Source organism: Bactrocera dorsalis, chromosome 2 (genome assembly GCF_023373825.1).
Source record: "Bactrocera dorsalis isolate Fly_Bdor chromosome 2, ASM2337382v1, whole genome shotgun sequence".
NCBI lineage: Eukaryota > Metazoa > Arthropoda > Insecta > Diptera > Tephritidae > Bactrocera > Bactrocera dorsalis.
The window spans coordinates 77799000-77811616 of NC_064304.1; the positions used below are offsets into that span (position 1 = coordinate 77799000).

General features: G+C 34.7%; 1 protein-coding gene across 16 annotated transcripts in view; it reads right to left on the minus strand.

The window, feature by feature from the left end:
* Positions 1-268: 268 nt before the first annotated feature.
* Positions 269-12617, minus strand: part of LOC105229221 (mothers against decapentaplegic homolog 6) — an 87218-nt gene continuing 74869 nt past the window's right edge. For 15 of the 16 annotated variants that reach the window (XM_049450032.1, XM_049450040.1, XM_049450038.1 and 12 more), the window contains 5 exons: positions 12565-12612; positions 11337-11402; positions 1663-1872; positions 1432-1582; positions 269-1366 (listed from right to left, as the gene is read on the minus strand). In XM_049450032.1, coding sequence (XP_049305989.1) covers positions 1201-1366; positions 1432-1582; positions 1663-1872; positions 11337-11402; positions 12565-12612 — 641 coding nt within the window. In that variant the 3' untranslated portion in view covers positions 269-1200. The remainder of the gene's footprint in view (positions 1367-1431; positions 1583-1662; positions 1873-11336; positions 11403-12564; positions 12613-12617) is intronic. The other variant, XM_049450048.1, reaches the window with a different exon arrangement.

Below are 12617 nucleotides of genomic sequence, written 5' to 3' on the forward strand. Positions count from 1 at the left end.
CTCTTAATTCCATGAAGATGTCTCGCAAATTGAACCGTACTTACGATATAAAGTCAGAAGTTTCCACAAATTGCAAAGTCGCCCATTTAATCTAACATAAAAGGACCAGTTTTTATCTAAAACTGTGCGTTGCCACATAAGTACCTTTCATTTACAGGTCCAATATACTATCCTTGCGGTTTAATTTAATACCTTATCTCTTTTGATTGTGAGCCTCTGTAAAATTTGGTGGTTGCAAAGTCTTAATAATTAAATATATAAAACAATATACATATTTCCACAATGATTTTTTATTTTAATATACATAAATACCAAAATTATAATTTTTGATCTCTGTGAGAAAAGTTAACTTACTGTATTATGCATATGTATGTCAATGGTTCTAGATACACATATATACATATGTATTTATTAATAATATATAAATGTACGTGCAATATGCGCATACAAAATAATGTATAAGCTTAAGTAAGTAAGCAGGTATGTGATTTTTCTAAATATAAACAATTAAGTCTTTGCTTTTATCTTTATATCTCTTATTGAAACTGCCTCCGGCATATTTTTTTTTTCTACATTTGTCCTCCTTTACTACTTAAGCTGAAAAAACAAGCATATTCATATATATATACTATATATTATATGTATGTTTGTATGGTTGTATGTATGTGCTATAAAGATAGAATTTAAATAGTAAATATGTACGTATACACATACACGATTTCGGGCACTATTCTTGCTTAAGGTTAGTCTACATCAATTTTAATTAGGCACTAAAAGCGATCAACGCTCGCATTATTTTCGATAACTTATGTTACTTTCATTTCAGATGCAGTTTACTAAAATGTAAAACATACTCAAATAATAATAATTCCTAACTATCGTAAGTATTTTAATCACAGGACTTTCCTATCTTAATTTTTTTGTGGCTTTCCTTAATTAATTCCATGTATATGACAATGTTCTCCATTTAAATCTATTGCATACGCATGTCCTTGTAACAGCTGGATCATTCCATAATTCGTAATTGCGTCAGTGTCGATAACGGCAATAGCAAACAAATTGACTATATTATGCTATATTATGATATAGTCGTTGTGTAACGATGTACCACTTCCGTTTTTTAATAAAGGGTTCGTACTTATTTAAGATGAATTTGAAATTTCTGTGATTTTTGATTTCAAATTTGGTAGCAATAGGATGTCACCGCTGTGTAAAAAATATTTCAAGCCAGCAAGGGCATTTCATAATATTTTGCCGTTTGTAGTGTTTACCCCAACCTTTAACGAAACTAATGCAGATACTTCGCGTATTTACTGGACCCAGTTCTGCGCCAGGAAATTGTGAAGAACAAATCAGCGATTGAGCCCTGGTAAAAAAATGAATATGTAAGATAGAAATTTCAAATGCCACAATATGTTTTAAAATATTTACCTTTTATTATCGAAAGCTTTAAGGCAATCTCCTGGTGGCACCTTATAAACGCATGACAAGCTTTCATTCAAGGTTGGTGATAAAATAAAAACGGGTGCCATAGAGCGGTTGTAAAGCCAAATTCCATCTGTCTCTTGACTTAATATAAGACCTATAAAATATGTGAAACCACAATATACAAATAAGCTAGAACTAGATTATAGTAAAGGAATATATGTAGTTCCTACTTACCAAAACCAATTTTTTGACGCGTACATTCAACATCCTCTCGAGGTGGCGTGGTCTTATCTGCAGTCAAATCTCTTAAACAAAAATCCTGACTGCCGTTATTATTTCCCCTTCCATCTGTATAAATGTTCAAAAAAGGTTTATGAACAGAACAACGATTTCCAACGCGTTCATTTAGCTCCCAGTATGCTACCTGGCACCAAGAGTTTTGATCTGTAATATTAAATTAAAAAGCAATGTCAAAAACTAACTGAATTTACTGAATATAAATAATAAAATAATTTAATGCGAAATTTTGTATTTTTTCTCGTTTGGTGTGCATTGAAATAAACCGAAAAAAGAAGTAAACGAATATTTTCAATAATTAGAGTTTTGTGAACGAAATGAAAGAAATAAAAGAGACGGATGAACAGTACAATCAGAAGCGTGATTCAGAAAATATTACTGCACATTTGATTTCTGAACTGAGAATGCATCCGAGAAAATTCCAAATTTCACAAGGATGCAGGTGTTATCAACATTCGAATATTTGCTGTCTTTAATAAAACATTTAATTTTTAAGCAAATTACAAACTACAGCAAAATCATAACTCCTGTAAATAGATTAGTTATAACATTTGCCGTGTTTTTCTGTGTTGTCATTTCGGTATCTTTCGGTGTTCGGTGTATTGATCGGTAACTAGGACGGTTTTGTCGCATTTGGTGTGCGTTGAAAGTTCGACAACAGCTCTTCAACCAAGTCAAAGCTCGAACATGCGTTTTCGTTTCGTCCTGTTCGGTGTGGGTTGTCACATATGAAGCTATGAGCAGTTGTCGTATAAGACAAGAAAAACTGTTTTGACTAAGCCGGTGTGGGTTCAGCCTAACCCTAAAATAAAAGCAAAGCTGACAGTTAATAGCCAAAATTGCCGCCTTCTGAGATCCCAAATGAGATTTTCTAAAAGCAAATATCTATGTTTGTACTTCCACAACATGTCACTGATTGGTGAAGATCTTGGGCTGGAGGCAAAAGTGGACCATACTTTTTTATAACGTTTTTATTAGTTCTCTCTGTATGTATGCATGTATAGTATCTTTGTAATATGTAAGTAAACATTGAGATATTTTGTTGAAACTTGCTGTGAATGTTTCCGTATTCAAGATGCCGGTATTGCAGATAGGCGTAATCGGACCACTGTCACGCTCTCAAAACTTTTTTAAAAGAAAACTTATATGGTGCCATTACTAAGCACTAAATTTAGATACCGAACTCATATTTCTGTGTGTTGACTTTTTTAACAATCGGTGTGGTCCCACCCTCAAAATGGTTTACAGTACATATCTTCCAAACCACTAAAACTATTTCGACCAAACTTGGTTTTTTTTTAATTTCTTCACACTTTGTACACATGGGTAACATCAGATAATAACCTCGCCCACTAACCATATAACGGTTATGTTGAAAACTAATGAAAGTGTGATAACTAGGGCAACCCAAAAAATGCATTTGCAAGTTGTTTGTCGTGATCGCAATTCTAATGCCGGTTAATTAGAAATACGTTTTGTAAATTTCTCTTTAATTTAAACTAAACTTGTTGTTGCAATTTTTTTCAATTTTAGCAATAAATGCAATATTTTGCAAAAATGACTTTTTAGTGTCAATTTTGCAAATAAATACAATTTTATGAAGCAATTTGAACAATAAATGCAATTTTATGCAAAAATGCAATTTCAAGTAGCCATTTTCATAATTTCGATTACATTTGAAAAATTATCGATACACAAATTATCATATGTCACATCTCTGTGAACAGATGTTTTGAAGTTTACCATATCTAACATAAAGTTATATAGCGTGGCCGGTCATGCAGCTAATTTTTAGTTGCAGAATCGAGTGAGGTAAATTTATATAATTTCAATTAAACAAAGTGATTTATTTATTTTATTCTATAATTTAGATAATGCCGAAAGCAAAACAGCGAAAAACGAACAAATTATCTTCTTATGCCGCGAAATATCCTATTTTTAAAACTGATGGCGTCGTATTGTTTTGCAAAGCTTGCAACAAGCCTGTGTAGTCAGAAAGATTATACTCTTTGCAATCGCATGTTGCAAGTTTGGCACATAGTGAAGCGGAATAAAAATTATCAACAAGTACGCCGCCATTATCAACTCAAACCACAAGTTCCAATCAAAATCAGTTCGCGCAAGATTTATGCAAAGCATTAGTTGCATCGGACATTCCACTTTATAAATTAAGGAATGAAAACCTAAAAAGTTTTTTTGGAAAATATGAAGATTTAACTATTCCTTCTGAAACCTCCATGCGTAGAATTGTTGGTGAAATTTACAACGAAACTCTTGAAACCATAAGAGTGCAAATAAAAAACAAATATTTGTGGATATCGATTGACGAGACAACCGACTCGTCTGGGAGATACATTGCTAACGTCGTCTGTGGCATATTGGATACGGATCCCGAAGAGGCCAGAGAGAGAAACCCGATCACGCTGCTATTGCTAGATGTTTTGACGATGCAATTAAATTGTTGGCCCAAAATTTGACAAAACTCGTATTCTTTTATTTCTCACAGACGCTATATGGTGAAAGCCGCGACTGCTTTGAAGATTTTCTATCCAAAGATGACGCATTTAACATGTCTCACTCATGGCCACAGAGTATGCGAAAAGATTCGCCAGAGCTCGAATTGCCTCCACAGCCTATATCACTCGATGGGGTACTTGGCTGGAGGCAGCTTTTTATTATGCGAAAAATTTCGAAAAAATTAAAGGCATACTTTTGTTGCTCGATAAAACTGAATCAAAATTTATACAAATTGCCATTGATATTCTAAACGATGATGACGTCCGCCTCAACTTAATTTCTATCTCAAATAATTTCGGGTTTATACACAAATCAATTAAAACTTTGGAATCAAACGGATTAGCTCTGCATACTCAACTTAGAGTAATATTGGAGGCCAAAGAATTACTTCAACAAAGTGGTAACGATATTATAGTACGAAAATTTAATTCGATTTTAACAAAAAACAAAGGTTTTCCAATAATAAAAGAAATATCGAATCAAATTTCTGGAGAGAAGATTGGTGCTACGTTAAATTACGACATTGCGCTTTTGATTGCGCTTTTAGATTCGCACCCCTGACTTCGGTTGAAGTGAAAGATCGTTTTCGATGTATAAATCTATTTTTCGCGACAATCGGCAAAGTTTTTTATTAAGTAATTTAATGCAAATGCTTGTGATTTATTCAAACAATAAGTCAAAAAATTAAAATATTTCTATTTCATTTTTTAATTCACAAGAAAAATCTGTGGTACTATGAATAAGTACTTTTTTAAGTTTATTTTTCTTTTTTGGAGCAATTTTATTGCGCCAAAAATGAAGTTTTTGGGTTGCTCTGGTGATAACTCACTGAATAAATTCGACACAAGCCTTCAACTTCTCAACCCAAATGGTGGTGAAGAGGATAAGGTGGAAAAATTTAATAATGGGTGTGGCACCGAAATCCTATATGAGCAATAACTACCTGACCATACTCAACCGTTCCTATCACACAATGTGAAAATCGAACAACAATTACATATCTTCACATACATATAACACAAATTTAAATTACATCTGATTCTTTCGCTGCCATTATCAAATCAAACACTGGCAGGACGTGAATAATGAGTGACTTATAGAGTTTAGTCTTTGTTTGTCGAGAGAGGACTTTACTTCTCAATTGACTACTCGGTCCGAAGTATTAGCAAGCGTTATTCTGTGTTAGATTTCGAATCTGACATTGTTGTTGAGGTTAGTACTGGTTCAAAAGTAGATGAAATTATCTACGACTTCAAAATTATGACTGTCAACAGTGACAGGAGTGCCAAGTCGCGAGTGCGACGATTGTCCAGTCTGGAGAAAGTAGAACTAACGATGCGGGTGTTTAGGCCGATGATATCAATATCATCGGCTTACGCCAGCAGTTGTACACTCTTATAAAAGATTGTACCTGCTCGAATAAGTTCTGCAGCTCGAATAATTTTCTCCAGCAGCAGATTGAAGAAGTCGCACGATAGGCAGTCACCTTGTCTGAAACCTCGTTTGGTATCAAACTGCTTGGAGAGGTTTTTCCCTATACTGAGCTTTTGATATTACTCAACGACAGTTTACACAGAGTGGATACCCAATTCAGAAATAGCGGCAAAAAGGCGGCTCCTTTTCTCCCTGTCAAAATCAGCTTTAAAATCGACGAGGAGGTGGTATGTGTCTTTTCCAAGATTTGGCGCATGGTGAATATCTGGAAAATTTCTGGTTATTTAGGCCTAAATCCACAATGATAAGGTCTAATCAGTTTGTTGACGGAGGGTTTTAATCTTTTACACAGTGTGCACGATAGAATCTTATATGCGATGTTGAGAAGGCTTATCCCACGGTAGTTGACGCAGATTGTGGGGTATCTCTTTTTGTGGATTGGGCGAAGCACACTTAAATTCCAATCGTTGGGCATGCTCCCGTACGACCATATTCTACAAAGATGCTGACGCATGCTCCTTATTACTTCTTCGCCGCCGTATTTGAATAGCTCGACCCGCAATCAATCGAGTTCAACATCTCCTGGTGTTATGCTTTCACTGCCATTTATCAGGTTGGAGATAATTTAAGTATGCTCTGGACATCCGTGACTAGCTCAGGTCTGGTGGTTCCACAAGAGTATGCTCCGGTCCTGAAATTTTCTGTTAGACGACACATTTTTTCGTAGAATTTTTGAGCATGACCCCTGTCGGCCAGTTTGTCAGGCTCTTCATACTCACGCATTTCTGCCTCCTTCTTTTTTGTCTGCAAATGCGTCTCACTTTCTCTCTTCAACTCTCGGTACCTATTCCATCTCGCACATGTTGTGGTTGATCGTAACGTTGCGAAGTAGGCAGTCTGTTTTCTCTCCGCTGCGACACTCCTCGTCGTATCAGCTGTTCTTTTGCGTTTTCCAAAAACCAATGGTTTCAGATGGAGTTTGAAATGCCCTCCCTTATACCGAGTTGTTGACGAATGCTCTCAGAGAGCAGAAGTGCTAGTCAAGTAGAAAATCGTTCGACTGTCTGTTGTTATTGCAGCTCGACACCGAATCTTCCTTGTGTTTGTTGACGTGCGTTTTCGCTGCACAGAGCTGGGTGCGAATCTTGGCTGAAACAATATAGTGGTCCGAGTCGATGTTAGGACCTCGGAGCGCACGCACATCTAAAACACTGGTGATGTGTCTTCCGTCTATCACAACATGATCGATCTGGTTGGTGGTTTTTTGATCCGGAGACAACCAGGTGCCTTGATGAATTTTCTTGTGCTTGAATCTAGTACTACAGATAACAATATTTCGGGCCCCAGTGAAGTCGATCAGCCTCAATCCATTTGGAGATGTTTCATCGTGGAGGCTGAATTTAACGACCGTAGTGCCAAAGATACCTTCTTTCCTTACGCTGGCGTTAAAGTCGCCAAGCACGATTTTGATATCGTGGCGGGGGCAGCTCTCATAGGTGTGCTGCAAGCGCTCATAGAAGGCATCTTTGGTCACATCGTTCTTCTCTTCCGTCGGGACGTGAGCGCAAATCAGCGATATGTTGAAAAACTTCGCTTTGATGCGGATATTGGCTAGACGTTCGACCCCCCTGGTGAATAACAGTACTCAGCGACGGAGTATTTCTCCCACAACGAATTTCCCATCGAACTTACGCTCCTTTATATACCCACTGTAGTAAATGCCACAAGGAACTACTCGCCCCAGTCCTTGTCCCGTCCATTGCATTTCTTGGCCTTGTCAGCATTTATCCTGACGAAGACAGCAACCAGGTGGGCAACGGAAACTTCCCAATTAAGGGACCGGACATTTCAGGTGCATGCCCTCAAATCATAATACTTAACACGTTTGCAGGGGTCGTCATCAAAAGGGGGGTCACCTGTTGTTTCCTTTCCATTGGCAGGGTTTTTTGCGTGGCGGGTCCCAAACCCCGTTTCGCCTTCTCTGTTTAGCTCGCCGTCAAACGAATGTATTTTGGCTACCCAGAGGATACTTGATCTAAGGCAGGAAGTCGTGAGCTGCTTGAGCCATATGTAAAAGAATCGTTTCTAGCCACTACCAAGTGAATGGCGGTCAGAGAAATTACCTTACTTGCGCGAACTTCTACATATGGCTGCAGGACATTCTATATTGCTAATTTTAAATTCACTTGCAAAGCTTATTACCAAGTAGAGACATTATATTAGATAGTGTGATAGTTAATTTTATTCGGTTTGATAATTACTTAATTAATTTTTTCAATCATGACATAATTTTTTAAAACATTAGAATAAGCTTATACAATGTTGTTGTTTGTCTCATTGTTAGTGTAATTTAATTTTTATAACCCAGTTTCCAAACTGTTTTTTGGCTAAAGGTTAGGTTCCAGCTCTCAAGTAAATGCTCAAGAAAAAAATTCCTTATTTCTTGAGCTGCAGTCAAGTAAATTTGACAGCAGAAAAACAAACAAAGAAAATATACTAATGTGTGTAAGTATATAAACATTTTCCTTGCGATTTAAGGAATGTGGTTGATGATTGGTAAGTTTTATACAACATTTCAAAATGAACTATATTTCATAATAATGATTTTGACTAATTTATGATGAATTTAACGATTACTTTAAATTTCCTTCAAGAAACAATTGTTGATTTCATGTTTCTACGCAAAACCAGCGTTGCCATATTCGCATTTTATTGAAAAAATGTATTAAAATTTAGTACTAGGTTTCTTTAGAGCTGCATACTAGCACAAGAAAATTTCCTGCGGTAATTTTCTTAACCCTTTCTTTTTTATATGAAGTTATTACATTTCTTGAGAGCTGGAAACTATCCTTAAGAGCACAGTTTTTTTCTTCCTGAAATTTCTCAAAACTTATATATTGAGTAATTGGATGCATCAAACTACTTATGTGTTTCGTATTTTTATGGATCAATAAGTTTTAGTATGCATAACTTCCTGATACCGATAACAACAAATAGTTATTAGTTTGACAACTTTTCTCTCCTCTATATTTGTTACTTAAATGATTGAGCGCTAAATAGATCACTAATGAGAATTTTTTATTAGTCTGGTTTTAACATTCCTTACTTTATGACCGAATGTAAAATTATTATTTATTTTCTTCAAAGAAGTAAATAGAATCATAAATACCTTTTATCATCACTCTATATGGTCGATCGTATTTAGTTTTAATCGTGTAAGAAGCATCTTGATTCATCTTATAGTCAGCAAAATTCATATTCATACACCCCATTTTTACATGTAAAATATTTTTTTCTATTAAATTATCAAAACTAAAAATTTGAATTTATCCGTCAATTGTACTTAAACAAATATGCAGCAATAGAATATAACTGTTTTACATTCCTACTAAAGATTTTCCAGTAATTCGAAGAATTCAGTTGGCGTGAACGCAAAATTCGTATTCATACACTAAACGATAGTCTGCAAACTCACTATTCGTAGAAATTACCGTTAGCTAGAGCAAATATTTCAGTTCCCCGAAATATAGGCCGTATTCTTTTGTCATCAATTATGCATCATTTTGAATCTGATCGTCAACTGGAAAGTGTTTTTCTAAAATGGGCAGAAAAGGTTCGGAAGTTCCAAATGATATTCGACAATTGGCTTTAAATTTGCATCAAAACGGAAAAACATTACGGGAAATTGGAAAAGTAATAAACCGAAGCCATGCAACAGTTCAGTATATAATTAATACATTTAAAAAGTATAAAACAGTGAAAAAAAGGCGCGGAAATGAATGTAAAAACAAACTTTCACGTAGAAATGTGTAATTTTTAGTGAGATAGGTACGTAAAGATCCAACAATTTCGGCACCAAAGTTAGCAAAATATTAACTGAATTCCAAGGCGTGACTGTAACAGCGCAGACCGTTCGAATCACTCTTCGAAAATGAAAAATAAGGAGCAGATCCGCTGCAAGAAAACCTTACATAAATGCAACGAACAGAATGAAGCGTTTAAAATTTGCTAGAATGTACAAAAATAAAGATTTTCGATTCTGGAGACAGAGAGTATATGATCCAAAATACAAGGTGTGTCGCAAAAGAAACAGGACTGTTAAAAAAAAACAACAAAAAATTAATATTTTTCAAAAGTTGTATAGGTTTTATTCAAAGTAGTTTCCTTGTGCTTCGATACATCGTTTAGCCCGGTTAATTAGCATTTCAAATGAGTGTTTAAGGTCATTTTTCGGAATGCTCTTGAAAATATCGGTCGTCGCCTTTTGGATAGCTGAAATATCCTGAAACCAGTGTCCTTTCATGGGCAAATGAAGTTTTCCAAATAGGTAAAAATCACAGGGTGCCATATCAGGTGAGTGATTAATGGTTTTTTGTCAAAAAATCAGTGACAAACGTCGATCGATGACACGGCGCATTATCGTGCAACAGGCGCCAGGACCCTGCCTCACGGTATTGTGGTCGAGCACGATGAATGCATGACAAAAGACGCTTCATAACACCAAGGTAAAACACAGCATTAATCGTTTGGCGAGGTGGAACGAACTCTCGGTGTCCAATACCCTCGGAATAGTAAAAACAAATCAGCATTGTCTTTATTTTTCACTTCTGAAGACGACTTTTTTTCGGTGATGGCTCTCGTCCTCACGACCTTCTTGGAATCGCTTAAACCACTCATGCACATTACTACGGGATAGGCACTGATCACCATAAACTTTTTTCATCATTTGAAATGTTTCAGTAAACGTTTTCCCAAGTTTAAAACAAAATTTAATATTTGCTCTTTGTTCAAAATGCATTTTACGACCGATGACCAAAAGCTCTGTTTCTTTTGCGACAGACCTTGTATAAGATTACTAGATACCAAATATGAGGGTAATATTTTAAAGGGGTCGTTGAATAATACACTTTGAATTAATTGCAAAAAAAAATTGTTATATATTTTGTCAATACCTGGAAATATATCCCAGCTTTTCAAGTCACCCCTACATTTGTTTATTTTGTTTCGATGCAATGAAATTTCCAACGAATTGAAACTAATTGGTCAGCTAACTATTATAAAGGAAACTTTTGACCTGTCCATGCCCGAAATAAAATGAACAATGCTAAAAAATATCTGAGTACATATGTATATGTTTCAATCGCGACCTTAATATGAACCGATTAAAATTTCAAAGTCCTAGGAGTACTGGTTTGAGAGTTACAGGGTGTTGCCTAAAGGCAATGTTGTATTTGACAAAGTACTGAGGACCAACTTGAATTAATTTTTGTTTTATTGTAATCTCTTACTTGTATTTAGTTACAAAAATCACTTACTATATAACACAAAAACTGTTTTATTCAACTTTTTATTTTATTATTTTGTAGAGGCTATTTAAAAAAAAATGTGATCACGTGTAGACACAATTCAAGCTCACAATTGAACAATTACAAGACTTTTTTGTTGATACTTGGTATATGCATACACAAAACCTTAGTCTACTGCACAAAAAAACCGTAAAGAATAACGGGAGTTATAATACTTAGCATAAGTTCAATGTTGCTTATAGGCAACGTCGGGCATGAGAGGGTTAAAATCAAAATAAAATCATAGCTAGACTTAAATATGTATGTATATAAAAGTTATGCGCTTAGTTTCGGGAATTTAGTAAATTATTTTACCTTTAACATCAGTTATTCTTTTGGTCGAAAAGTTGGTATTGCTTAATATTTTGGCGCAGTCTTCTTCTGTAAAAAAATATATTCCATATTTAATTTGATATATAAAGTTATATTATCATACTAATCACTTCACCAAAACCACAACTGTCAAAAAATGTCTCTATTTTGATCGGTAAAAATAGTTGTTCGAAGGAGTTACGACTTAATTTTATTCTTCCATATAATAAAATATTACGAGAAGTAACTTAATTAGTTTGTATGATTAGAATAATCGATAATAATTTTTTAACTTTACGAAAAAATTATTACTTATCGACGCGATCTATGCAATACCATATCTCTTCAAGTGAATTAAATGTTTACTATAATCCTCATAATAAATAATAAACCAATAGATGTGTTTATGGTCCAGACGATTTTAAGGGGTTAAGGGTAGCTAGAAATTTCAAAAATTATTTTTTTTTTGCTTTTTGTTAAGTGTAATATCTTAAAAATATTCTCTGAAAATTTCAGTTATTGAGTTATTCGACAAATAAAAAAGAGAGCGCTAGTGTGAAGCTTTAAATGCGTTTTTCTCAAAACTAGGTTTTTTGAACTGGTGACAACTGTAACTCGAAAACCGCTCAGTAGATTTTAATGAAATTTATAACGCTTTTAGAATACATAATAAACTTGGGCCTGAGCGAAGGATTTTTTTATTTTTCAAAAATTTGGATTTTTTAAGACCAATTAGCTGTTGATTTTTTCATAAAAATTTAGAAAAAAATTTCCTAAGGCCGCCATTTAAAAAAAAAACAAATCCTTCCATTAGGTCCGGGTTTATCTATTTATAAAACTATTTTCTTTGTCAGATTGATTTTAGATGAATCTCCAAGGACTTATAGTTGTCACCGCAAGTACCTTTTTTTGGAACTGGGTCAACACAAACAACTATAACTTTGGAAATTAACTTTTTTTTTTGAAATTTTCGTGACTTCACGTCAACACATTATATGTGTGATAATACCATATTAGTACTTTTGTAAAATAACACTATTTAATAGCATCTCTCATTTTTTCGTGTCTCTAACTACCCCTAACCCCTTAAAAAGAGATCGATGGAAAATCAAAGACGTTCTATCCAGCTTTTACCTATAATTTGAACCATTGGTTTGGGCGAAGTGTGTTCATGTAATTTACATAATCCACTAAACGATAGGAAGACTGGGGTATGAATAAATAAAATTACCTTCGAATTTCGACCTCTCCATTTCCTGGTAAGGCGGCGGAGCAGTATCTGTA